Here is a 27,699-nt window from a genome sequence, read left to right as displayed (position 1 = left end):
CATTCACTTCTTATTGGTTAGTCTGGCGGGCGTGGCTTGTAGAGGAAGTGTGGTGTGGAGATAGAAGGTGAGTGCTGCCACTGCTGCAGGGCAGGCTGGTGTGGCCGGCTGGTGTGCCGCACTGTGGGCGCTATGCGGGTCCTCCTATAGTGCTGCCCACGGGGAAGCTCTCCTGTAACCGCTTAGCATTCAGAAGGAGTTCTGTGACTAAAGCATCTGCAGGCTGAGCATGGCTACAAGACGCTGCAGCTGCTGAAGAACCTCTTCAAGAGTTGTCCAGTATTTTAATATTGATGGTCTGCCCTTAGGATAGGTCATCAGTACTAGCTGGCTGGGGGTGCGACATTGGGGGCTGCGCTCGGCTGCGGAGCAGAATCGTGCGGCTTCAGAACTGCATAGTGGCTGCGGATCCGATCCCATCTATCGGAATGGGGGAGGGGTAGCACCAGCCCGTGCCCACTGTACACTGTCTGCGGATGATTGGCGGGGTGTCTGGTGTCACCTCGCATAGGCCAGCAATATGAAGAAGTCCTGGACAGCCCCTTAACCTCCAGCTTTTTAGTTTTGCACCATAAGTGTATGGCTACGTGCACACATTGCGGATTAGCGTCTTGAATTTTCTTTTTTGTGCGGATTCTGCATCTCTTGGCAGAAAATGCAGGTGCGGATTTCATGTCTTTTTACTCCTGTGGATTTCTATAATGGAATGGGTACAAAAACGCTGCAGATCCGCACAAATAAATGACATGCTCCTCCTTGTGATCCGCAGTGTTTTCTGCACCATTAGTACAGTATTTTTTTTTTTCATTCATTTACATTGTACTGTAAATCACTTTCTGCATGGAAAAAACCCGCTGCGGATCCGCAGTGAATCTGCAATGTGTGCACATAGCCTTAGTCCCCTCCCCCCGTCTGATACTCACCTGCCGCCCTCTTCATCGTTTTCCAGCATTGGTCTCTGGCGTAAAGTGACCTACTGACAGTGCCGGTGTATCATGGAGCCGCCCTAAGGGCTCCTTCTCACCTGCGAGAAATACATCCGGCACTCCAGAGCGGTGCGTGCATGTATTGCTGTGCGGCCGCACGCTCCGCTCTGGAGAGACTCGGATGTATTTCTCGCAAGTGAGAAGGAGCCCTAAGGTCCCTCTTCAATACAAGCCTATGAGAGCCTTGTTCTGACCACATCAAAGTTGATCGTGCAAGAAAACAAAGAGCCAGTAAAAAAAAGAATCTGTTCCAGAAATGATTTCTTGTCCCAAATACATGCATTTAAGCAAAAAAAGGCTCTGAATGTAAAGAAACCTCTTTAAGGAAAGGGGCATCAGTGAAGGGGTATTTTGCTTTGGACCAGTCCCAGGAAAGATGTGAGCGACCAGCAGGAGTTCACACGTAGCGCCACTTATCAGATAACACATATATCGCATTAGTGTATTCGCTGCGGATGTGCACGTGCTGCCTCACTACACTGCTGCAACCTTGTTCGAAGAAGACACATTGATCTATAAATGTTGTAACATTTTTATTATTCTCATTTGTGGACAACAGAACTGATATAAGCCTGAATGTCCAAAGTGTGAGTGCAGCTCTTTATGTGGTTGGTGCTGGAGACCGTCATGGAGGCAGAAGTAAGAATATGTAATAGACCTGGCTCTGGAGAAGCAAACTGTGGCCGGTAATATTAGAAATGCCGTGTATTCCCAGCCGTTCTACCACCGTTATCAGCAGGCGAATGCTGGGCTTCCGTGTGGCACATTCCCAAATCATGTGTTTGACCACAACACACCAATAATTTGTAACGTTTTTATTTGGCACATTATTTTATAGACGGAGCTTTTTTTTTTCTTAACATTTCAGCTGTAAAAAACAAAAAAAAAAACAGCCCAGTCAATCACGGCACCGCTAAACCGTTACAGTTCAGGGTAAATGGTTTGTGGCACACTACCGCTATGTGAGTACCAGCCTCAATAAATAAAGGCTTCACATGTCCGATTCTTCCAGGTATGAGAAAAACAGTCCGATTATTCGGATCAGAGTGTGGTCTGAGTGTCGCCTGTTTTATTCATATGAGGAGCAATTAAAAATAAAAGGTTTCTCCACCTTCTCCGTTCCGGCGGTCCGTAATGTCATCCGAGTGCGGGCCGATATTTTCACAGACCCATAGACTTGCACTGCCGATTTCGATCTGACACTTGGATCAAAAACAGACATATCTCTGATATTTTCCTCCGACCTCTAGGTCCAATGAAAAATCGGACATCTGCATAGCCCCCTAGAATATCATAGGTATGAGGGCCATTTGTGAAAACCAACCCCCGTATAATAAAATCAGACGTGTGAATGAGCCCTAAGTGCTGGCAAACTTCTGTGTCCTCTCATAAACCAACTTCTATTCACTCACTGCTTGCAAGTGACGCATTAGGTGTTCACTCGTGAGTTAAGGAACCAGAGTTAGTAGCAGCGGCCCCTCCTAAACCCTCGTCCCCAATGCAGAGGAATAGGGCGAGAGGTTTGTGAGCAGTTGCCATTGAGAGCTCAGGACACCTTACACATGGAGGAACACTCGGCGAACACCCAGTGATTCGTGTTGTGTGGCTAAATCATTTATTTCATTTTTTTAAGTTATGCTTAGGTTCCAATAACAAAAAAGAGATGTTGGAGGATAATCTTGCTCTGTGCCACAGATTCATGTTTACTGAAATGCAAAGTCAGCGGTAACAGACAATTTACTTTTTTTCTTATAATTTAATTACAGCAAATCAGTTCAATATACAGTTGAAGTCCAGAGTAAATGATTCCGGCTTTCTGTCCAGGTAGTGTAGCCAGTGTTTCTTTAACTTTGAACTTCCAAACTTTGCTTCCAATTTATTTAATGCTTTTCCTATATATTTTTTATATCGCTTTCCTTGTTTGTGCAAGCAATGATCTATTCTCTTAAAGGGAATCTGTCACCCCCCAAAATCGTAGATGAGCTAAGCCCACCGGCATCGGGGGCTTATCTACAGCATTATGTAATGCTGTAGATAAGCCCCGATGTATCCTGAAAGATGAGAAAAAGAGGTTATATTATACTCCCCCTGGGGCGGTCCCGCTGCGGTCCGGTCCAGCGCCTCCCATCTTCATACGATGACGTCCTCTTCTTGTCTTCACGCTGCAGCTCCGGCGCTGGCATACTTTGTCTGCCCTGTTGAGGGCAGAGCAAAGTACTGCAGTGCGCAGGGAAAGGTCAGAGAGGCCCAGCGCCTGCGCACTGCAGTACTTTGCTCGGCCCTCAACAGGGCAGACAAAGTACGCCTGCGCTGGAGCAGCGGCGTGAAGACCAGAAAAGGACGTCATCGTAAGAAGTTGGGAGGTCCTGGACCGGACCATGATGCCCACCGCAGCGAGACCGCCCCTGGGTCTAACTGGGTCTATAGTCTAACCTCTTTTTCTCATCTTTCAGGTTACATCGGGGGCTTATCTACAGCATTACAGAATGCTGTAGATAAGCCCCTGATGCCGGTGGGCTTAGCTCATCAACGATTTTGGGGGTGACAGGTTCCCTTTAAATCATAAGATTCACGTTACCTCAACCGGAGGCAGCCTAAATCAGAGTCAGGCTATGCAGTTGCAGCCATTTATGTCAGTGTTCCAAAGAAAACATAGTTTGTAAAAGGTCCAGGGACTACAGGGAGAGACCTTCCCTGTTCAACGTGGTCCCTGCCTAGTTTGTCCCTGCGTCCTCTGCTAGAATAACAGGTCTCTCTATTTGTGTACTTAGGGAGAGTCCTATCAATCACCTGTAGAGGGGTAGGGAGAAGTCAGCAGTGGACCCAGATCAGACTTGCCAGGTCTCTCCCTATAGTCCCTGGATGTTTTTGCCAACTGTGATTTTTCCAAAATACGGACCTACCTGGATGCACTTGCCCAGCCAGACTCTGGTTCAGGCAGCATAAGGGTATGTGCACATGTTGCGGATTTGGCTGCGGATCCGCAGCAGTTTTCCATGCCGTGTACAGTACCATGTAAAGCTATGGAAAACCAAATCTGCTGTGCACATGTTGTAGAAAATTCCACTTGGAAACGCAGCGGTTTATTTTCCCCAGCATGTCAATTCTTTGTGCCGATTCTGCAGCGTTTTACACCTATTCCGTTATAGGAATCCGGAAGTGTAAAAATGCAGGCGAAATCCGCATAAAATCTTCCCAAAATCCGCAGAAAACCCGCAGGTAAAACGCAGGTCATTATACCTTCGGATTCTGCAGAATCTGCGTGGAAAAATCCACAATGGAATCCGCAACGTGTGCACATACCCTTAATCTAATAACAAATTCCCTTTAACTTTTTGGACATATGGTGGGAATGCTCGCTGGTTTATGGGTTATGGAATTCAATTTCCTCTCTATACAATAGTCTCACCGGTAGCAGAGTCACACCTTCCCCCAAATAGTCCTACTTTCCATTACTCCAGATTCAGTCTCAGATTCTCAGAAAGCTATCCTAAGGTACTTTCTACCAGCTGTTCATTCAATTATTCCACATCACTGGAAATCCACAAAAACTTCCACTTTGGGTGAATGGGTGGAAGAGGTTAACAATATCATGAAAATAGAAAACATGATAACAATCGCCTGGAAGTTTTTCATCATCAGTGGACATGTTGGATATTATTCAGTGAGGGGAATGACCTGGCAATCTGGTTATCAGAGAATAATACTTAAAGCAGAGGGTCGCGGTAGAAGTGGTCTCCTCTGAAGTGCTGGTTTCAGTTGTGGTTGTATTTTGTTTTGCACCCCCTCACACACCTCTTTTTCCTTCCCATTCTTTCTCCTTGCGCCCTCCTTTCTTAGGCTACGTTCACATTTGCGTTGTGTCGGGCGCAGGTTCGGCGACGCATAGCGAGGCATGCGTCCCTATATTTAATATGGGGGCGCATGGACATGCGTTGTCTTGCGTTTTGTGACGCATGCGTCATTTTTGGCGCAAGCGTCGAGGCGCAGAGGACGCAGCAAGTTGCATTTTTTTTGCATCCAAAATCAAGCCAAAAATGGACGCATGCGTCACAAAACAATGCGTTTTTGCATGCGTTGCGCATTGCGTCGTTGACGCAACGCCCAACAACGCAAATGTGAACGTAGCCTTACATTCCTCTAGCACACACACAATTACGGTATCTGACCCGTGCTAGAACTTATATTAATACCGCATCAAGCTAGTTATACTGATATTCTAATGTTTAACAATAACTTAATACCGTATTAACAGCCGTCACCCTTTTTTTATTGTTATTCTTTAACATAACTGGAATGTTGTGTTTTCATATCAATGTTGTTAAAACCCAATAAAAATATTTAAAGGGCAAAAAAAAACAAACAACCCTTTTTGGACTACCCTGCCACCCCCCACCCCGATAACCCCCAAATATTAGTGAACCAGAAGCTATTGCCCATGAGGAATGGGCTGAGAGTCGTCAGGATTGCCTCCAGACGCTGGAGTCTGGCTATGCATCAGGTTTGCAGCAGATCACAACAGCCATAGGGGCTCTGCAAAGTACTACAAACGCTTGTCATGGAATTGGTTAAATTATCCTGAGACTGAAGTAGTCAGTAAAATGGCATTTTGTGTAAGTTTGGAGAAAACGCTTGTTATATCAGTTGTGTTGAGCTATTCAATTTTTTTATTAATTTATTGCAAACAGCAGGATGCTTGTAAATTTTGCTAATAAAACTATCGTATGGGGGTGGGGTGAATGATTTTGGTTTCCTTGTTACACTTCTGCTAATATCCCATCAGAACTGGTTTAGAATGACTGCCTGACGTCTATATCTGCTCCAACAATGTGTGATAGGTGTTACATGTCCTACTGGTGCCCTATCCCTAGAAACCCAAGGTCATAGCAGTTTACCGTTGGATTTTTCCACTCCATGGCTAGAGGTGCAATCCTGTGACTGCGTAAGTAGTGAGAACCGCAGAACACCCCGCCATACTCATGTCATTTTTCATATTTTAGGCCTCCTTGAAGGATGGTGGGATATGACCCCAGCTCAGAGGGGCGACGTCTTTCTGCAAGTGAAGTGGCTACTGCGGGATCTCTTTCTGGACTCGTCACAAGGGCGGCTATAAGCCCTCTGGATGTCATTAAAATTCGCTTTCAGGTATTTTTCTATTTTCTTTTTAACGGCACTGAAACTTCTGTATCCTCTCTACTTGTTCTCATTCCTGAAAATTCTAAAATGATTGGGAACCTGTCAACTGATTGGTGATGGCCAAACCACAGACGGCATGAATCCGAGCATGGCTTCATGATTGCTGCAGGTTAATTTGATTTCTGTAAAGCCGCAGCGTTCCAGAGATCTGGATGGCGATCATAGCCAAAGACGAAAAAAGTCTGGCATGTTCTCTAGCCGGATCCTCAATACCTTTCCAGGTGATTGACAAGACTCTTGCTGTGAGAGAGACCTGTCAATCACCTCTAGACATGCCGGGAGAAGCCGGCCAGTGGCAGCGCCAGACTGGTGTGTTTCTGGCTATGATCCCTGCAAAAAAAATATACCTGGCTGTAATTGTGCTCTTTTGGGACATCATGAATGAAGTGACAGGCTCCCTTTAACACCCTGTATATGATATTTAAAGTCCAGAATGACACAAAACGGTCTCCTTTTTATTGAACAACAGCGCTACACTTATCCATGGGCAGTGTCTGGTATTGCAGTTCACGCACATCCCAGTGCATGAGAATGAGCTGCAATACCAGACGCCGCCCATGGACAATAGTGGCGCTGTTTCTCTAAGAAAGCAGCCATATACAGTAAAGTGAACCCCTAGTCTATAATCGCATCAAAATACTACAAACATATACTTACTAGATGGTGGCCCGATTCTAACGCATCGGGTATTCTAGAATATGCATGTCCACGTAGTATATTGCCCAGCCAAGAAGTACAGTGGGGCAAAAAAGTATTTAGTCAGTCAGCAATAGTGCAAGTTCCACCACTTAAAAAGATGAGAGGCGTCTGTAATTTACATCATAGGTAGACCTCAACTATGGGAGACAAACTGAGAAAAAAAAATCCAGAAAATCACATTGTCTGTTTTTTTATCATTTTTTTTTTTGCATATTATGGTGGAAAATAAGTATTTGGTCAGAAACAAACAATCAAGATTTCTGGCTCTCACAGACCTGTAACTTCTTCTTTAAGAGTCTCCTCTTTCCTCCACTCATTACCTGTAGTAATGGCACCTGTTTAAACTTATCAGTATAAAAAGACACCTGTGCACACCCTCAAACAGTCTGACTCCAAACTCCACTATGGTGAAGACCAAAGAGCTGTCAAAGGACACCAGAAACAAAATTGTAGCCCTGCACCAGGCTGGGAAGACTGAATCTGCAATAGCCAACCAGCTTGGAGTGAAGAAATCAACAGTGGGAGCAATAATTAGAAAATGGAAGACATACAAGACCACTGATAATCTCCCTCGATCTGGGGCTCCACGCAAAATCCCACCCCGTGGGGTCAGAACGATCACAAGAACGGTGAGCAAAAATCCCAGAACCACGCGGGGGGACCTAGTGAATGAACTGCAGAGAGCTGGGACCAATGTAACAAGGCCTACCATAAGTAACACACTACGCCACCATGGACTCAGATCCTGCAGTGCCAGACGTGTCCCACTGCTTAAGCCAGTACATGTCCGGGCCCGTCTGAAGTTTGCTAGAGAGCATTTGGATGATCCAGAGGAGTTTTGGGAGAATGTCCTATGGTCTGATGAAACCAAACTGGAACTGTTTGGTAGAAACACAACTTGTCGTGTTTGGAGGAAAAAGAATACCGAGTTGCATCCATCAAACACCATACCTACTGTAAAGCATGGTGGTGGAAACATCATGCTTTGGGGCTGTTTCTCTGCAAAGGGGCCAGGACAACTGATCCGGGTACATGAAAGAATGAATGGGGCCATGTATCGTGAGATTTTGAGTGCAAACCTCCTTCCATCAGCAAGGGCATTGAAGATGAAACGTGGCTGGGTCTTTCAACATGACAATGATCCAAAGCACACCGCCAGGGCAACGAAGGAGTGGCTTCGTAAGAAGCATTTCAAGGTCCTGGAGTGGCCTAGCCAGTCTCCAGATTTCCACCCTATAGAAAACCTTTGGAGGGAGTTGAAAGGCCGTGTTGCCAAGCGAAAAGCCAAAAACATCACTGCTCTAGAGGAGATCTGCATGGAGGAATGGGCCAACATACCAACAACAGTGTGTGGCAACCTTGTGAAGACTTACAGAAAACGTTTGACCTCTGTCATTGCCAACAAAGGATATATTACAAAGTATTGAGATTAAATTTTGTTTCTGACCAAATACTTATTTTCCACCATAATATGCAAATAAAATGTTAAAAAAACAGACAATGTGATTTTCTGGATTTTTTTTTTCTCAGTTTGTCTCCAATAGTTGAGGTCTACCTATGATGTAAATTACAGATGCCTCTCATCTTTTTAAGTGGTGGAACTTGCACTATTGCTGACTGACTAAATACTTTTTTGCCCCACTGTATATTGCACAACCCACGTAGTATATTGCACAGCCCACGTAGTATATTGCACAGCCCACGTAGTATATTGCACAGCCCACGTAGTATATTGCACAGCCCACGTAGTATATTGCACAGCCCACGTAGTATATTGCACAGCCCACGTAGTATATTGCCCAGCCCACGTAGTATATTGCCCAGCCCACGTAGTATATTGCCCAGCCCACGTAGTATGTTGCCCAGCCCACGTAGTATGTTGCCCAGCCAGGTATTATATTGCCCAGCCCACGTAGTATATTGCCCAGCCCACGTAGTATATTGCACAGCCCACGTAGTATATTGCACAGCCCACGTAGTATATTGCACAGCCCACGTAGTATATTGCACAGCCACGTAGTATATTGCCCAGCCCACGTAGTATATTGCCCAGCCCACGTAGTATATTGCCCAGCCCACGTAGTATATTGCCCAGCCCACGTAGTATATTGCCCAGCCCACGTAGTATATTGCCCAGCCCACGTAGTATATTGCCCAGCCCACGTAGTATATTGCCCAGCCCACGTAGTATATTGCCCAGCCCACGTAGTATATTGCCCAGCCCACGTAGTATATTGCCCAGCCCACGTAGTATATTGCCCAGCCCACGTAGTATATTGCCCAGCCCACGTAGTATATTGCCTAGTGACGTAGTATACAGCACAGAGCCACGTAGTATATTGCACAGCGACGTAGTATATTGCCCAGTCACGTAGTATATTGCCCAGCTACGTAGTATATTGCCCAGCACAGAGCCACGTAGTATACAGCACAGAGCCATGTAGTATATTGTCCAGCTACGTAGTATATTGCCCAGCCAGGTTTGTCACAGTTTAAAAAAAATAAAAAATAAACATATACTCACCTTTCCGAGGGCCCCTTGTAGTCCACGGCAGCTTCCGGTCCCAGGGTTGGTATGAGCGCAGGACCTGTGATGGCGTCGCGGTCACATGACTGTGACATCATGGCAGGTCTTTCTAGCGCAGGTGCGCAGGGCCTGTGATGACGTTGCGGTCACATGACCGTGACGTCACGGCAGGTCCTTCTCGCGTAGGCGCGCAGGGCCTGTAATGATGTCGCGGTCACATGACCGTGACGTCATGGCAGGTCCTTCTCCCATACCATCTTTGCCACCGGAACCTGCAACGGAAGATGGCGGCCGTCGCGAGCGACTACGGAGGGTGAGTATAGCAGGTTTTTTTTTTTTAATTATTTTTAACATTACATTTTTTACTATTGATGCCGCATAGGCAGCGTCACTAGTAAAAAGTTGGGGACACACAGGGTTAATAGCGGCGGTAACGGAGTGCGATACCCACGGCATAACGCGGTCCGTTACCGCCGGCATTAACCCTGTGTTAGCGGTGACCGGAGGGGAGTATGCGGGCGACAGGCACTGACTGCGGGGAGTAAGGAGCGGCCATTTTCTTCCGGACTGTGCCCGTTGCTGATTGGTCGCGGCAGCCATGACAGGCAGCTGGCGAGACCAATCAGCGAATGAATAACCGTGACAGACAGACAGACGGAAGTGACCCTTAGACAATTATATAGTAAATTTTAGGTCCGCAATGATCATGTGGGAAAAAAAAAAGCATAGCAGAATTGATTGTCCCTTTGTAATTAATCTTTAAAATAAAGTTAGGCAAATTTAAAAAAATGTATAGAAATTAGAACTGCACAAAACACGAGAAATAAGATTACTAATAAAATATTTGTAGTTCTCTGAGGCAAAAATAAAAATTGTTGAGTGATCCTGAAGACCAAAAATGACTTGGCACCAATTCTCCAATAATTCCACTTTTTTCACTCTTGCAGACAAATAGAAAAAAGCAGATGTTTCTGTCAGAAAAATCAAGATAATTCCCAATTTCTAAGTTGACTGAACGTGCGAGTTATCTCTGTTTTTTATTTCACTCAGCTTCAAATTGAAGATGTGACTGGACGTGGGAGACCGGGCAAGTACAGAGGAATTCTCCATGCGGTGGGACTGATTCTGAGGGAAGAAGGGGTCTCTGGATTCTGGAAGGGGCACATCCCGGCTCAGCTCTTGTCAGTGTGTTACGGGGCTGTACAAGTGAGTGTGTGTCTCCCCGTATACCTAAGATTAGATAATGTGCTTCTAGAAATTGGACTAAATCTGTTCCCCCTTCTTGTCTTTTCTCCCTCTAGTTTGCAAGCTTTGAGACATTAACTAAAATGATCCATACCTCCACGTCTCTGGATGCTCGTGCTCCGGCAGTGCACTTTTTGTGCGGTGGTCTCGCTGCCTGCTCAGCCACACTGGCCGTGCAGCCTCTGGACACCCTAAGGACACGTTTTGCTGCCCAGGGAGAGCCCAAGGTATGAAATTATCCGGTTAATGGATAAATTGTAGAATCTTGGCAATAGATCTTTATTGTTTTCTAGTCTTCCCTTCTGTGCGGTATAGAAGGATGGCATAGCAACACTTGGAAACTGTCAAGAAGCAGGTTGTAATATAGCTTTATTATTCTAAATTACTCAGCCAGGCCACCAATGCTTCCTAAAGCTGCTGCCTTGGGTGTTTGTATATGATGTCAAATCCTCATCACCTGTTCTGGGGCCTAAAGGAAGTATGGCGGGTCATGTCATTGACACTAATCGTTATGACCTCATGATTTCTGGACATATTGCTGTGGGGAGAAACCAATAAATGTCCATGACGCCTGTACCTTCTAGTATTCAGTTCCACACATGCCACTCCTCCACCATGGGCTACCTGTGAACCTGGCTAATACTGTGCCAGGCAACTGTTTGAAAGCTGCTGGTACTAGTGTTATGCCTCATCTTCATCACCTATTTAGTGCCTTAATAGGGCACATGTTGGGCGATGTTGAAAGCTTACTTCCATCTTCATAAATGGTATTGTCAGATAGTACTGGTAAAGACAAGCCATTTTGCAATTTGCTGCTTATTAATGTTTTTAGCCTATCTTGAGATATAGCCACTTTTCTTTACAGCTTGCTTCCTTGGAGACCGACCACCTCTTGTAGATAGCAGAAAATGTGCAGTGCCTACAAGCTCTATTCTGTTGAGTTTGTAAGCACTGTTTAGGAGCTGGTCAGGATCACTGCAGTGCACTGTGACTTGCTAATCCCAGCCAGCTTCATCACAATCTAAAAAGCAGTGGTCGCCAGTCTGTTAGGTAAGAACAGTAAACAATAGACAATTGGTAATATCACATGAATGGCAACAAATTTTAATAAGTAGTAAATTCTAAGTGTTTGTTTTTACCATCACTATTCGACAAGACCCATCTATGAGTGTGGGAATACCACTTTAATAACATTGCCCATTATGATGTCCTGACTCCTGCGATCTATGGTGTCATCATGTGTGCTATTGCCCTGTAGGGGACCCACCAGCCCATGGCCCAGAGAGGCCTACCGTATGTGTGGCGGCCTCCCTCTCCTGAGCTGGAGATTGCATTTAAAGGCTTCCCCAGGCTGGTGTCCATAGGTTGTGACAGCTGCCTAATAGGTATGATCAGCTTTAGGGCTCGCACAGCACTCGGCCCAATATTGTACTACGGGTCAGTGCCGATATGCGATTTTCTTCTCAGGCCGATAATTTGATCACACTAGCCCATTCAAGTCTATAGTTGAGTGAAACATCGGACTGCACTAGGATGTCATCAGATTGCAATCCGATGTACGTGCACAGAGACCATGTAGAAAATTTCTCATCTTCTCTGCACCTGCCATACTATTCTCTCACGCGAGAGGAGAGGATCACACGGAGATGACACTGGGATCACACTTTGACACCAGAGAATTGACTGCTGTGTGATCCCAGCCTAAATTACACTAAAAGAGGACCTGTCATGAGATCAAAAGTAGCCAGTTTTTTGCGTATTTTATTCTCACTGCTCTTCGGAGTGTAGTTTTTAGTTGTTTTTATTTTTTTAATTCGTCAAAAGGTTCCAGAGATATGAACCTTTTAATTTAGTGTTGATCTTTCTGGGCTTTACCAATGGGGCCGTTGCTCAGTTATGCACAGATTCCTAATGACAAAACCTCAGAGAGACTAGTGAGCCACGGCTCATTGTAAAGACCGCAAAAACACAATGTGTGCACACAGTCTTAAAATCCATCTTAGTCAATATTTCAATATTGAAAATTAGCGCTCGTTCAAAATATTTTTTTTTTCACTTGCGAGAAAAATAGTCCTGGTTTCATCCCTGATTTTGAGTTCCATCAGAGTGCCTTCTGAGTTGTCATCTAAGTGCAGACCAAAAGTTTGGACACACCTTCTCGTTTAAAGATTTTTCTGTATTTTCATAAGTATGAAAATTGTACATTCACACTGAAGGCATCAAAACTATGAATTAACACATGTGGAATTATATACTTAACAAAAAAGTGTGAAACAACTGAAATTATGTCTTATATTCTAGGTTCTTCAACGTAGCCACCTTTTGCTTTGATGACTGCTTTGCACACTCTTGGCATTCTCTTGATGAGCTTCAAGAGGTAGTCACCGGGAATGGTTTTCACTTCACTGCTGTGCCCTGTCAGGTTTTATAAGTGGGATTTCTTGCCTTATAAATGGGGTTGGGAACATCAGTTGTGTTGTGCAGAAGTCTGGTGTATACACAGCTGATAGTCCTACTGAATAGACTGTTAGAATTTGTATTATGGCAAGAAAAAAGCAGCTAAGTAAAGAAAAACAAGTGGCCATCATTACTTTAAGAAATGAAGGTCAGTCACTCTGAAAAATTGGGAAAACTTTGAAAGTTTCCCCAAGTGCAGTGGCAAAAACCATCAAGCGCTACAAAGAAACTGGCTCACATGAGGACCGCCCCAGGAAAGGAAGAACAAGAGTCACCTCTGCTTCTGAGGATAAGTTTATCCGAGTCACCAGCCTCAGAAATCGCAGGTTAACAGCAGCTCAGATTAGAGACCAGGTCAATGCCAAACAGAGTTCTAGCAGTAGACACATCTCTACAACAACTGTTAAGAGGAGACTTTGTGCAGCAGGCCTTCATGGTAAAATAGCTGCTAGGAAACTACTGCTAAGAACAGGCAACAAGCAGAAGAGACTTGTTTGGGCTAAGGAACACAAGGAATGGACATTAGACCAGTGGAAATCTGTGCTTTGGTCTGATGAGTCCAAATTTGAGATCTTTGGTTCCAACCACCATGTCTTTGTGCGACGCAGAAAAGGTGAACAGATGGACTCTACATGCCTGGTTCCCACCGTGAAGCATGGAGGAGGAGGTGTGATGGTGTGGTGGTGCTTTGCTGGTAACACTGTTGGGGAATTATTCAAAATTGAAGGCATACTGAACCAGCATGGCTACCACAGCATCTTGCAGCGGCATGCTATTCCATCCGGTTTGCGTTTAGTTGGCCCATCGTTTATTTTTCAACAGGACAATGACCCCCAACACACCTCCAGGCTGTGTAAGGGCTATTTGACCAAGAAGGAGAGTGATGGGGTGCTATACCAGATGATCTGGCCTCCACGATCACCAGACCTGAACCCAATCGAGATGGTTTGGTGTGAGCTGGACCGCAGAGTGAAGGCAAAAGGGCCAACAAGTGCTAAGCATCTCTGGGAACTCCTTCAAGATTGTTGGAAGACCATTCCCGGTGACTACCTCTTGAAGCTCATCAAGAGAATGCCAAGAGTGTGCAAAGCAGTCATCAAAGCAAAATGTGGCTACTTTGAAGAACCTAGAATACAAGACATAATTTCAGTTGTTTCACACTTTTTCGTTAAGTATATGATTCCACATATGTTAATTCATAGTTTTGATGCCTTCAGTGTGAATTTACAATTTTCATAGTCATGAAAATACAGAAAAATCTTTAACAGCATGCCGCTGCAAGATGCTGTGGTAGCCATGCTGGTTCAGTATGCCTTCAATTTTGAATAAATCCCCAACAGTGTCACCAGCAAAGCACCCCCACACCATCACACCTCCTCCTCCATGCTTTACGGTGGGAACCAGGCATGTAGAGTCCATCTGTTCACCTTTTCTGCGTCGCACAAAGACACGGTTGAAACCATAGATCTAAAATTTGGACTCATCAGACCAAAGCACAGATTTCCACAGATTTCCACTGGTCTAATGTCCATTCCTTGTGTTCTTTAGCCCAAACAAGTCTCTTCTGCTTGTTGCTTGTCCTTACCGGACACTGACACACGTAGACCCATTCAAATGAATGGGTCTATGCACATGTCAGCGTGTTTTCACGGACCGTGTGTCTGTGTGCAAAACACGTAGACATATCCATTTTTTCCGGCAGCACGTACCGCAATATGTCCCACACACGTGCACACAAAGAACAGTGTACACTGTCCTCCGTGCACACGGACGGCCGCGGTGGGAAGCAGCGCTACTGTAAGCTGCTGTCCCCTGCGTGTGCTGCTGAAGCCCGCTGTCATCCGCTCTCCCCTGCTCGGCCGAAACCAGCGCGAGCAGGGGAGAAGGGATGAAAGAAAAATTGACGTGGGGTCCCCCCTATATTTTCCAACCAACCCGGCAAAACTCACAGGTGCGGGACACTATTCTCAGGCTGATAAGGGGCCATATATATGCCCCCCCCCCCAACCTAAAAAAAGCAGCACGCAGCTGCCCAGAAAAGGCGCATCTATTAGATGCGCCAATTCTGGAGCTTTGCCCGGTTCTTCCCACTGCCCTGTGGCATTGGCATATTGGATAGTGAGGGGTTAATGTCACCTTCCTATTGTAAAGTGACCTTAAGTCGGCTTAGTAATGTAGAGGTGTCTATAAGACACCTATCCATTACATACACACACACACACACACACACACACACACACACACACACACACACACACACACACACACACGCTATTTTCAGGATATAAAACAGTACTCACAGTTTTTCCATATTTATTCTTCTGCCATTCCAAGCAAAGCCCTCATTCTCCTGTAAAAAAAAAAAAAAAAAAAATCTTAAAATAATGAACCAACAATATACCCATACCTGTCCGGTGTGCAGTCAAGTCCCACACAGTAATCCATATCTGGGGGCATTTACATTTTACAACTGGGAGCCATGCTAATGCGGCCGCTCCCGGCTGTAAACGACTGGGGAATGAATGAAATGCAGGGAGCGGAGCTTCGGTGACTAGCGGTGCCGTCACCGAAGCTGCACCCCCTGGTGGCCTGAACTTAAATGAACTCTTCAGCGTGAGAAAATGCCAGCTGATTTTCTCACGCCGGCGGATGACAGCCAGAATCAGCACCACACGCAGGGGACAGCAGCTTACTGTAGCGCTGCTTCCCAGTGGCCATCCGTGTGGTCCTGATGCGGCACGCGGCTGCCGCACGTGTGACACACGGATGTACCACGTGAGCACACGGACACGGATATCTCCAGTACCAGAATTATCTGGACGTGTGAAGCCGGCCTAAGAAGGTGAATTGTTCGTCTAGCAAATTTTTGAAATCTGACCAGTGTCACTTTATGTGGTAATAACTCTGGAACACTTCAACATATCCCAATGATTTTGAGTCTGTTTTTTCGTGATACATTATACTTTATGGTAATGTTAAATTTATATAGATATTTTATCCATTTATTTCTAAAAATATCAGAAAGGTTGCAAAAATTTCCAAAAATGAGCATTTTCGAACTTTGAATGATTATCCCTTTAATCCAGAGAGAAATACCACAAACAAAACATTAATAAATAACATTTCCCTCGTATCTGCTTTACATCAGCACCATTTGTAAAATGTTCTTTTATTTTGTTAGCATTTTAGAAGGTTTTAAAATGTAGCAGTAATTTTTCGTTTTTTCAAGGAAATTTACCAAACATTTTTTTTAGGGACCTTTTCAGTTTTGAAGTGACTTTTGGGGTCCTGTATATTGGGAAAACCCCAAAAAGTGATAATATTTTAAAAACTGCACCCCACAACGTATTCAAAATAGCTGTCAAGTAGTTCATTAACTTTTCTGGTGCTTTTCAGGAACTAATGCAAGTTGCATAACAGAAATTAAGAAATGTATTTTTACCATCTAAATGTTAATAACTTCTGAACAGGCTGCTATAGCTGGAGGACTTTAAGGACATTATTTTGTCCCTGAATTGTCATGGCGAACATCATGACCACACAGTCAAGATCCCAGGGTGTCTATGGTGTTAAAGGGAACCTGTCACCTGAATTTGGCGGGACTGGTTTTGGGTCATATGGGCGGAGTTTTCAGGTGTTTGATTCACCCTTTCCTTACCCGCTGGCTGCATGCTGGCTGCAATATTGGATTGAAGTTCATTCTCTGTCCTCCATAGTACACACCTGCACAAGGCAAGATTGCTTTGCACAGGCGTGTACTATGGAGGACAGAGAATGAACTTCAATCCAATATTGCAGCCAGCATGCAGCCAGCGGGTAAGGAAAGGGTGAATCAAACACCTGAAAACTCCGCCCATATGACCCAAAACCAGTCCCGCCAAATTCAGGTGACAGAGTCCCTTTAAAGAGGGAGCCCCCACACACTGCTAACCATCTAGATGCTGTAATCTTTATTGACGTCAGCATTTAAGGGGTTAAAAGACTATAGTTACTACTGACACTAATCATGGCTAATGCAGCAAGTTGTCAGCTATAGTGTCCCGCCGACAGCTACAGGATTGTCACCCGTCGGATGATGCTATTGTCTTATATCACAGGTCAGTAAAAAGACGTATTGGTGGTCCCCAGTTGGTTAAGCCACAAAATGACCCAAATTTATTCACCAACCTTGGCAAGTAAGGCAGGGAAGGACCAAATTTGAGGTGCTACAGTAATGAATGCAAATATTGAATAGTCAAAGGTTTTACATGCATCCAAGGACATGGCAAAACCGATAGAGGGATCATGACGGGCAGCTGCTTTATTTAAGATTAACCGTTAAATGTTAATGTCTGTCGCTTTACCTGGAATAAATTCAGCTTGTTCAGGATGTATTAGTGATGACCGAACCCGACTCCTTCTCAAAAGAAGAATTTTAGCTCGATTTAGCTGATTGCTTATGGCACCAAAGGGGAAGACCGGATAGAAAGGAGTCTACAACCTAGGAGACACGGTCACATTCAGAAGTATACAAATCTTGATAAAAATCTCATTAATCACATGAGGGTCGGTATGCCATTCCCCATTTGGATTCCTGCTACCCAGAATGGATACAGCAGGCCACCCAGCATGAGCCAAGTAAGCCAATAACTTCTCATTTTTATCTCCAACCTCAAAAATGGCAGACTCATTCGCCAGAAGTTTCTTTCAAGTCTGCTGTCTATTTTCACAGATCCGTTGAATTGCATTGCCAATTTTGATCTGACACATCAGATATGTGCATAACCCCATAGACTATCATAGGTATGAGTGTTATCCATGAAAAATATGGACAGAACTTGTACACCAAAAGCAGAAATCTGAATGAGGCCTTACAAAGAGTACCTGCTGATGAAAACAAGTGAAAAAGCAAGATACATTTATTATGATGGCTAGAAAAATATTTAGAATTGAGAGTCCTCAGTGGTTGATACCTTTTAATGGCTAACTGAAAAGATGGTAACAAATTGCAAGCTTTTGAGACTACTCGGGTCTCTTCATCAGGCAAAGACGAAAATAAATTCTGAAGAATCACATATTTATGCACAACATAGTATAGAAAAAAAAAGGGGAAAGAAAAACATGGATAAGCCAGGTGACATGAAGCAGAATTACCATGGGTGATAAACAGTTATGTCCATAAATATTGGGCCAATTCTTAGATAAGGATTGTTTTATTGTCCTGTGATTAGGGTCTCTGTTGTGGTGACCCTTCATGGTCTGAGGGGCAAGTTCCTTAGTTGATGTAAAAAGACATAAATCCATGTGACACATTCATTCCTGCATTTAGAGTGTCAAAGGTCGTCATCAGTTTATATTCCCAGATTCTTCTGTCTCTCTGGGATTTGAAATTCCCCTTTAGCACAAGTAATTTCATGTCCATAATGTTATGATTTGGGAGACAGAAATGTATTGCCACAGGTAGATCCATTCTTTTTTCTCTTATTGTATGGCGATGAGAGTTCATCCTTGCTCTCAGTTTTTGCCCTGTCTCCCCCACATACAGACCCCCAGTAGGACATTTAGTACAAATAATTAGGTACACCACATTGGAAGTGACGCAGCTGAAAGTACCTGGTATATTGTAGTCCTGATGTGAATTGGTGAAGAGACCTGTGTAGTCTTGCTTGCAATTTATTACCATCTTTTCAGTTAGCCATTAAAAGGTATCAACCACTGAGGACTCTCAATTCTAACTATTTTTCTATCTACTGGCTAACACGGTACCAAGATATATTTCTTTCCTGTATTATGATAGCTAGAAATAGTGCTAATCCTCATGTACACACGACCTCAGTTGTCTGAAATAACAGGTATGCTTTAGAAATGAATAATTAACAATAAGTAATAATAATATGGATGAAACCCTTCTCTTTCTTACACAGGTGTATAGGACTTTGCGCCATGCCGTCATCACTATGCACAGAACAGAAGGAGTACTTACATTCTATCGTGGCCTGCTTCCTACACTGCTGGCAGTGTTCCCCTATGCCGGCCTACAGTTCTCCTCCTACAATTTATTGAAGAGACTCTGGAGTTGGCTGGAGCCATGTAATCATGGTAGGAGAGGCATATAAAAGTAATCTGGTTTTTAATGTATCACCTGTACAATATTGTGTGTGTGTGTGTGTGTGTGTGTGTGTATATATATATATATATATATATATATATATATATATATATATATATATATATATATATATATATATATATATATATATATATATATATATATATATATATATATATATATATATATATATATATATATGTATGTATGTGTATATATATATATATATATATATATATATACACTATTTTATGCATTGGAACAGCACACTTAAAAAGCTAAAGCTATAGTAAATGGGTGCAACGTCTACCATACAACACATCCGACTTATATGTATTTTATTAGGATTTACCAACACGAAGTACAGGGCCTTACCTTTATCCCTAACCTGTCTGGTGTGTTCCTTGGATTTCATGATTCTGTTTGATCTTTAAATGGGAACTGCGGGGAAATAAAAAAAAAAAATCCTTATACTCATACCTTCATGGACTGTTTGTATAACATGAATAGTGCTGTTTTCCATCCTTCCAGTAGGTGTAATTCTGTGACACTGGAGCTGCTCCTTGGTGTTCCCCCTCCCATATGGGACGTGGCCTGATTGTCTTCTCGCAGCAGCCAGCCCCCTGATACAGTCTACCTGTACTCAGTCTGATATCAGGATGCGTAGCCTGCTCCCCTCTGCTAGCAGCATCCAGCCCCCAGATACCGTCTACCTGTACTCAGTCTGATATCATTGTGCGTGGCCTGCTCCCCACTGCTAGCAGCAGCCAGCCCCCTGATACCGTCTACCTGTACTCAGTCTGATATCAGGGTGCGTGGCCTGCTCCCCTCTGCTAGCAGCTGCCAGCCCCCTGATACCGTCTACCTGTACTCGTTCTGATATCAGGATGCGTGGCCTGCTCCCCTCTGCTAGCAGCATCCAGCCCCCAGATACCGTCTACCTGTACTCATTCTGATATCAGGATGCGTGGCCTGCTCCCCTCTGCTAGCAGCAGCCAGCCCCCCGATACCGTCTACCTGTACTCAGTCTGATATCAGGGTACGTGGCCTGCCCCCCACTGCTAGCAGCTGCCAGCCCCCTTATACCGTCTACCTGTACTCAATCTGATATTGGGGTGCGTGGCCTGCTCCCCTCTGCTAGCAGCTGCCAGCCCACTGATACCGTCTACCTGTACTCAATCTGATATTGGGGTGCGTGGCCTGCTCCCCACTGCTAGCAGCAGCCAGCCCCCTGATGATATCTGCTTGTAATCAGTTCCAGATCAGGAAATGGTTTTCACTTCACAGGTGTGCCCTGTCAGGCTTAATAAGTGGGATTTCTTGCCTCCTAAATGGGGTTGGGACCATCAGTTGTGTCTGGTGGATACACAGCGGATAGTCCTACTGAATAGACTGTTAGAATTTGTATTATGGCAAGAAAAAAGCAACTAAGTAAAGAAAAATGAGTGGTCATCATTACTTTAAAAAATGAAGATCAGTCAGTCCGAAAAATTGGGCAAACTTTGAAAGTGTCCCCAAGTGCAGTTGCAAAAACCATCAAGCGCTACAAAGAAACTGGCTCACATGAGGACCGCCCCAGGAAAGGAAGAACAAGAGTCACCTCTGCTTCTGAGGATAAGTTTATCCGAGTCACCAGCCTCAGAAATCGCAGGTTAACAGCAGCTCAGATTAGAGACCAGGGCAATGTCACACAGAGTTCTAGCAGCAGACACATCTGTACAACAACTGTTAAGAGGAGACTTTGTGCACCAGGCCCTCATGGTAAAATAGCTGATAGGAAACCACTGCTAAGAACAGGCAACAAGCAGAAGAGACTTTTTGGGGCTAAAGAACAAAAGGAATGGACATTAGACCAGTGGAAATCTGTGCTTTGGTCTGATGAGTCCAAATTTGAGATCTTTGGTTCCAACCACCATGTCTTTGTGCGACAGATAAAAGGGGAACGGGTGGACTCTACATGCCTGGTTCCCACCGTGAAGCATGGAGGAGGAGGTGTGATGGTGTGGGGGTGCTTTGCTGGTGACACTGTTGGGGATTTATTCAAAATTGAAGGCATACTGAGCCAACATGGCATCCACAGCATCTTGCAGCGGCATGCTATTCCATCCAGTTTGCGTTTAGTTGGACCATCATTTATTTTTCAACAGGACAATGACCCCAAACACACCTCCAGGCTGTGTAAGGGCTATTTGACCAAGAAGGATAGTGATGGGGTGCTACGCCAGATGACCTGGCCTCCACAATCACCAGACCTGAACCCAATCGAGATGGTTTGGTGTGAGCTGGACCGCAGAGTGAAGGCAAAAGGGCCAACAAGTGCTAAGCATCTCTGGGAACTCCTTCAAGATTGTTGGAAGACCATTCCCGGTGACTACCTCTTGAAGCTCATCAAGAGAATGCCAAGAGTGTACAAAGCAGTCATCAAAGCAAAAGGTGGCTACTTTGAAGAACCTAGAATATAAGACATTTTTTCAGTTGTTTTTTCAGTCTGATGGTTCCTTACAATAGAATAAAAAAAAATATATAGAAAAGAAGTGGACTTTATTGCCCAATGGCGTGGCGACGTTTCGGATGTGGTACCCTTTCTCAATGTTAATTGTTAGTTTATATACTGTATACTGCGAGGCTTTTTTGCTTTTTTAATCAAGAAAAAATCTCTGTAACATTTGGGTAAACAGTATTTTTTTTTTTTTCCCTGAACAAGATAACCTGAAGAGCCTGCTGTGCGGCAGTGGAGCTGGAGTGATTAGTAAAACTGTTACCTATCCACTTGACCTCTTCAAGAAAAGACTTCAAGTCGGGGGATTTGAGCAGGCGAGAGCAGCCTTTGGAGAGGTAAGTAATACCTTATTGCATCCAAGAATCCTTTCACATTCAAGTGGCTGCAATCTGATGACATCCGAGTGCAGTCTGAGTACCGAAGAGACCGGCAACGTAGGAGATAATGAAATTACTTTATCCATTTTTATTGTCCCCATACCTGTGCTGCGATTCTCTCATGTGAGAGAATAAGATCACACTAAGGTGACACTCGGAACAAACTTCTCCACAGTTTCATCCGAGTGTCATTGTCAAAATTGGCCCCATTCTCTTGCAAGGGAAAACGTGCGCTCATGTGATCCTGTGCCTAGAAGTTTAGTTAACATCTTGACCATTTTGGGCATCCTTCAATTGGCAGTTTTGGGACTTTTTTCAATCAAAAACACAACATTTGAATTAAAAAAAAATCTATAAAAGCCGTTCCAGGAACATTCTCTATTTGACATATAAGTAGACGTTTACCTGCTGCCTTATGCCAAGGGATCTAGCTTGGTTTTCATCTTCTTCTTTTTTTTATTTTTCTTTTATTAATGTGTCTACTTCGTATATCCATTAACAGTGAAAAGTGGATTTGTCCATCTGTTGAGCCTCCCAGATGTATTTGGCTTATCGCAGAAAAAAACAGCCTTGCCAACTCCTAGGCAGATTGCCAATGCACACTTTTCTATTAGTTTGCAGGATGCAGCCAGGCCCTGTAGTGTTGGTTGGGTGACCTGGGGTGTCTGTCCTTGTGGGGTGTACTCATATAGTGCTGGGCAGCCTGCCAGATCTAACAGGTATGGTCGGCATTACTAGGTTGCAAGGCGGCCACTGTTCATCACATGTATCCGTGTGACTGACGCCCTACACAAGCTTCAACTGGGTGCATTTTTAATACTAGGGAACAGCCCCCCTTCATGAATTGGTACGTTCGTAAGTGCTTGCTCCATCAGTATTTAGCACCTGTGATGCCCCAGCTTTTATTATGGGGGGTCTGGTAGTGCATTGGTAACCTGACGGGGAGTTGGTAAGTTGTTTGTTTTTTTTCTGTGATTTTTCTTGAATTTATGTCCTATGTGAGCCCACATTTGACTTATTGATTTTTTTACCCCATTCAGACAATTTTTACTTTTTTTTTCTCTGCCAGGTCAGGACATACAAAGGGCTGGTGGACTGTGCTTGCCGCATGCAAAAAGAAGAAGGCTTTAAGGGCCTTTTTAAAGGACTGTCTCCTAGTTTGCTGAAAGCTGCTGTTTCAACTGGACTCACCTTCTTCTCCTATGAGATGTTCTGCAGTATGTTTTTGCGCATGAGAAAAACAAAAAATACACAAAAAAGACAAATGTAGGAAATATGAACTGAATGACAGCCACAGTCATCTTTCGCTACCACCATACTGTTATATATTTCATGTTGTATTTTTATATATTTTTTATTATATTCTATCTATTGCTTTCATATTGTTGACTTTTGTTGAACATGAAGAAAAATATTTATTTTATATATGTCTATTACTAGATTTGCTATACTATATAACTTTGTTTGATATGTAACTCTACTTGTCAAAAGCTTGGACAACCCGTTAATGCAATAGTTATCCTCCTCCTTATTGGAATGTGCACATTGTAGATTCAGACTGAAGGCAGCAAAACCACAAACGATCACATATTGAAACATGGAGTAAAGAAACACATGTGAAACAAACCCAGATATCTGTAAAACTAAAATTCTTTCTCTTATTCGGATAACAGCTTTACGCAACTGTTCTAAGCCAGAATATGAAGAAACATTCAACTAAAATAAACAGTCTATCATTAAGATATGAAAGTTAGTTAATCCGGACATCGATAGAACCTTGAAGGTATGCTTAAGCGCACTCATGAAAACATCAATTGTTTTATAAGAAACTTGCTCTCATGAGGACTGCCGTAGGAAGGGGAAGACCTAGAATTACTTCTGCTGCAGAAGAGGAGTTCAAGAGAGTTACCGTCCTCATAAAATAGAAATTGGCTGCACCTCAAATAACAGCCCTTATAAATGTGCAGAAACATCAAGTAGCAGGCAGATCTCAATGTCAACCATCCAGAGAAGACGGCGAGAAGCAGGCCTTTAGGGTCAAATTGCTGCAAAGAAGCCACTACTGAGGACTCCAAACAAGGAAGAAATTATTATTGATGCCAAACACAAGGACTTGACCGTAAACCAGTGAAAATCTGTACTGTGGTCTGATTAGTCAAAATTAGGAATTATTGGTACTAGCCACCATGTCTCTGTGAGACACAGAAAAGTTGGGCTTTCGACACATGTGCCCACCATGAAGCATGGAGGAAGAGGTGTGATGGTGTGGGGTTGCTTTACTGATGATTCTGATGTGATTTATACTAAGCATGCCCAGCATGGCACCCACAGCATTCTGAAACGACATGCCATCATCTAGTTTGCATTTATTCGGGCCAGCATTTGTGTTGCCACAGGACAATTACCCCCAAACACTCCTTCTGACTATATAAGGGTTATGTGACCAAAAAGGTGAGGAATGGACTCCTGAATCAGATGTAATGTCTACACAGTCATCTGACCTCACCCCAATTAAGATGGCTGGGGATGAACTAGATCGCAGAGCGATGGCAGATCATCCAACAAGTGCTCAGCACCTCCGGGAACCCCTTCAAGACTGTTGGAAAGCCATTTCAAGTGACTAACCTGATGAAGCTACATGAGAGAATGTCAAGGAAGTGTAAAGCTGTCAAAGTTAAAATTGTGTTACTTTGAAGAATCCAAAGTTGAACACACATTCTGGTTTGTTATGCACATGTTTCTTTACTCCTTTCTTCCATATGTGATCCTTTGTAGTTTTGCTGCCTTCTGTGTGAATTTACAATGTGCTCATTTTAATATGAACAAGTGTTTTCAAACTTTTGTCCGATACTGTATATGCTCTAATATGCTCACATATAATTTAAAGTTCCTTTGTCAACTCCAAAATCATTACCATAATAAGTTTTGGTTCTTGTAAAAAAAACTTTGCCCTAAGAGGAGACCTTTGGTTAAAATTCCACTTGAAAAGTTTTACATAAAAGATTCTTTGCAGTAATATGTTCAGGTTGGATGGGGCCGCATGGTCTGGAGTACCTTTCCTCAGATAGTTTTAACAGCTATTACCCTCTGCCACATTGTTTGACAGCAATGAGCTAGTTGGCGAAAAAGTGTGCTCCCGGATGATGCTGTCTTGTCCACCGTGCTCTGTGTAACACATTTGTACATGATTTTCTCTTTTAAAGGTATAACTTCTCATAGTGAAATATCTTCTATAAGGAACTGTGCTTTCTTTAAAGGGAACCGGTCACCAGGTTTTCCCATTTGAGGTAAGGCCAGTACCTGTAAGCCCTCATATGCAGCATTTTAATATGCTGTTTATATGCCCCCAGTCTGGCCTGCAAGACCAGAAAAAGACCTTTTATTATACTCCCCAAGGGGGCGGTCCAGTCAGAGGGGTGTTGCTGGTCTTGATCCGGTGCCTCCTGTCTTCTTGGGATCACTGTCCTCCTTCTCTGCTTCACGTGGATGACTCGTCAGGCGTCATTCACAGTGTCCACCATCACACTCCTGCCCAGGCGTACTTCTCTCTGCTTTGTCGAGGGCAGAGTAAAGTAGGGCAGTGTTCAGGAAAAGGCCAAAGAGCTCTGCCGCATGCGCACTGCAGTACTTTACCCTGCCCTGGTCGCAGGAGTGTGATGTTGGACACTGTGTGGATGACATAGGATGCGTCATCCCTATGAAGCAGTGCAGGAGGACGGCATAACAAGAAGAGAGGAGCTGCCGGATGTAGACCAGTTGATGCCCATCGAAACGGACCAGCCCCTAGGTGAGTACAATAAAAGGTCTTTTTATTTTCATGCAGACTCGGTTGGGGGGCATATATACAGTATATTAGAAATGCTGTATAAGAGGGCTTACAGGTACTGGCCTTACTCTATATGGGAAAACCTGGTGACAGGTTCCCTTTAATACGAATCTGGTATGACCGATTTCCATCCATATTCGGACATTTACAATAGACGTCAGTGGTGCCGGTTCTTTGCACTAATAACAAAGGCTTTAATTGGTGCCAAATATGTTTGAAACTTGATGGGTCATTTTGTAGTAATTAAGGTTTATTGTAGAACCTAAGGGCAGCCATAACATGCATGTTCCACTTCCCACTACTCATTTCTGGAGTGAAAGGTTGACATGCACATAAGGGCTCACACACCGTAGAGCCCTCTGCTCACAACCTGTGCAGCTCTTTAAAGGGGTTATCCTGGAATAAGAAAAAAAATATCGGAAATGTCATTATAAATAAATTATGTACATTTAGTTTGCCACTCCATATATTCGTTTTGTCTAGAGAAGTAATCACTATAGAATTAGAATGACTGCCGTCTCATTTCACTGAGAGAAACCTGCCCTAGATTATTAGAACAGATGCTTGCGAGCATTTGCAGTAGTAAGCTCTGCCCTCCTTCATATGTAGGAAGATGGGCTCCGCTAACACTACTGGAGATACCAGAGGTGCTGAGGTAAGGCCGCTCATACGTCTGTGTAACAATATCTGCATCCCCCAGGTCACAGCAGCGAAACTCCCTAACTGCACATTCTCGGACTGGTTTCTGTCAGTGCAACAAGACGGCGGCCATTTTATCTTTAGAGTTATTACTTCTCTAGACAAAACCATTGTGATTTGCCAATTAAATGTATTTGTAATGATCTTTCCTTTTTATTTTTGCTATTCCCAGAGAACCCCTTTAAGGCCATCTGCTCGTTGAGTTAGTGTCAGCTGCACCTGTCGACATCAACGGTTTCAGCTAACGCTTTAATGTATATTGGGGCACCACCCAACTGATCGTCGGGGGAGATGTCGATTTGGATGTATCTGATTTCATAATACTGATCACTTTGTTCACCCGTAGATAAGCAAACATGTATGTCGGTGGCTTTGTCAGAGATCTCAGGAGCACTTCTGTGTATGGGAGAGATAGCCGAGATGGTGGTTGACCAAATAGTTGGCTGAAGTATCATTCGGATGTCCGTAATCTAATGTGTGTGGATTGCTTTAACATGCAGTTGTACAACCTCTGGCCTTCGCCATACCGATCCCTGGTTGACTCGTTTCTAAGGCTTGATACCGTTACACACTTTGTGTGATGCAGAATTGCAGAATTTTTCCTCTGGATTTTTACAGAATAGCAGATACAACTCTCTATGCATTCTACAGTAGGGGACTCTTCTTTCACACTAATATGAAAAGCTGCTGCATACAACATATCCATGAAATGTGTGCAGATGGATTTTATCATTTGTAATTCCCAAATATACTTGTCCTGTGCTTTGTGGTCGACTTCTCTATCCACTGAACCACAGCAGATACACCTTTTTTCCGGGTGTTTAGTTTCTGTTATCCTTGCGTCCATCTTTTAAGGGTAACGGGTGTTTTCATTTGAATCATTTCTCTGCCCTATCACCTTTCGGATACAGCTTTATATACTTTCCCCAGCTGGTATTTCCTGCTGGTGACAGTCTCATTAGGATGTCCAGCCATTCTGCTGTAGTTTTAAGCCAGTCAGTGAAAAACCAGCTAGGCTTTATTTCTCTGATGTTTGTTCTTTACCTTGCATCTATCTTCTGTTTCTTTTTATGGAAGTAGGCGGAATATGATCTAACAG

General features: G+C 43.8%; 1 protein-coding gene across 2 annotated transcripts; it reads left to right on the top strand.

Moving 5' to 3' along the window:
- Nucleotides 1-38: 38 nt before the first annotated feature.
- Nucleotides 39-23,455, top strand: SLC25A19 (solute carrier family 25 member 19). 2 transcript variants are annotated; one of them, XM_069752176.1, is made up of 7 exons: nucleotides 39-67; nucleotides 5,987-6,131; nucleotides 10,459-10,614; nucleotides 10,710-10,880; nucleotides 19,014-19,188; nucleotides 21,903-22,033; nucleotides 23,145-23,455. In XM_069752176.1, exons 2-7 carry the CDS (start codon nucleotides 6,000-6,002, stop codon nucleotides 23,343-23,345), a joined length of 966 nt encoding a protein of 321 aa, XP_069608277.1. In that variant the 5' UTR covers nucleotides 39-67; nucleotides 5,987-5,999; the 3' UTR covers nucleotides 23,346-23,455. The 2 variants fall into 2 exon arrangements, with proteins under 2 accessions (XP_069608277.1, XP_069608278.1); XM_069752177.1 differs by having other exon boundaries at nucleotides 60-2,810.
- Nucleotides 23,456-27,699: the final 4,244 nt, after the last annotated feature.

This window comes from Ranitomeya imitator, chromosome 2, assembly GCF_032444005.1.
Source record: "Ranitomeya imitator isolate aRanImi1 chromosome 2, aRanImi1.pri, whole genome shotgun sequence".
In the NCBI taxonomy this organism is placed as follows: domain Eukaryota; kingdom Metazoa; phylum Chordata; class Amphibia; order Anura; family Dendrobatidae; genus Ranitomeya; species Ranitomeya imitator.
Note: the sequence above shows the minus strand (reverse complement) of the source record. Positions and strands in the feature narration are given on the sequence as shown.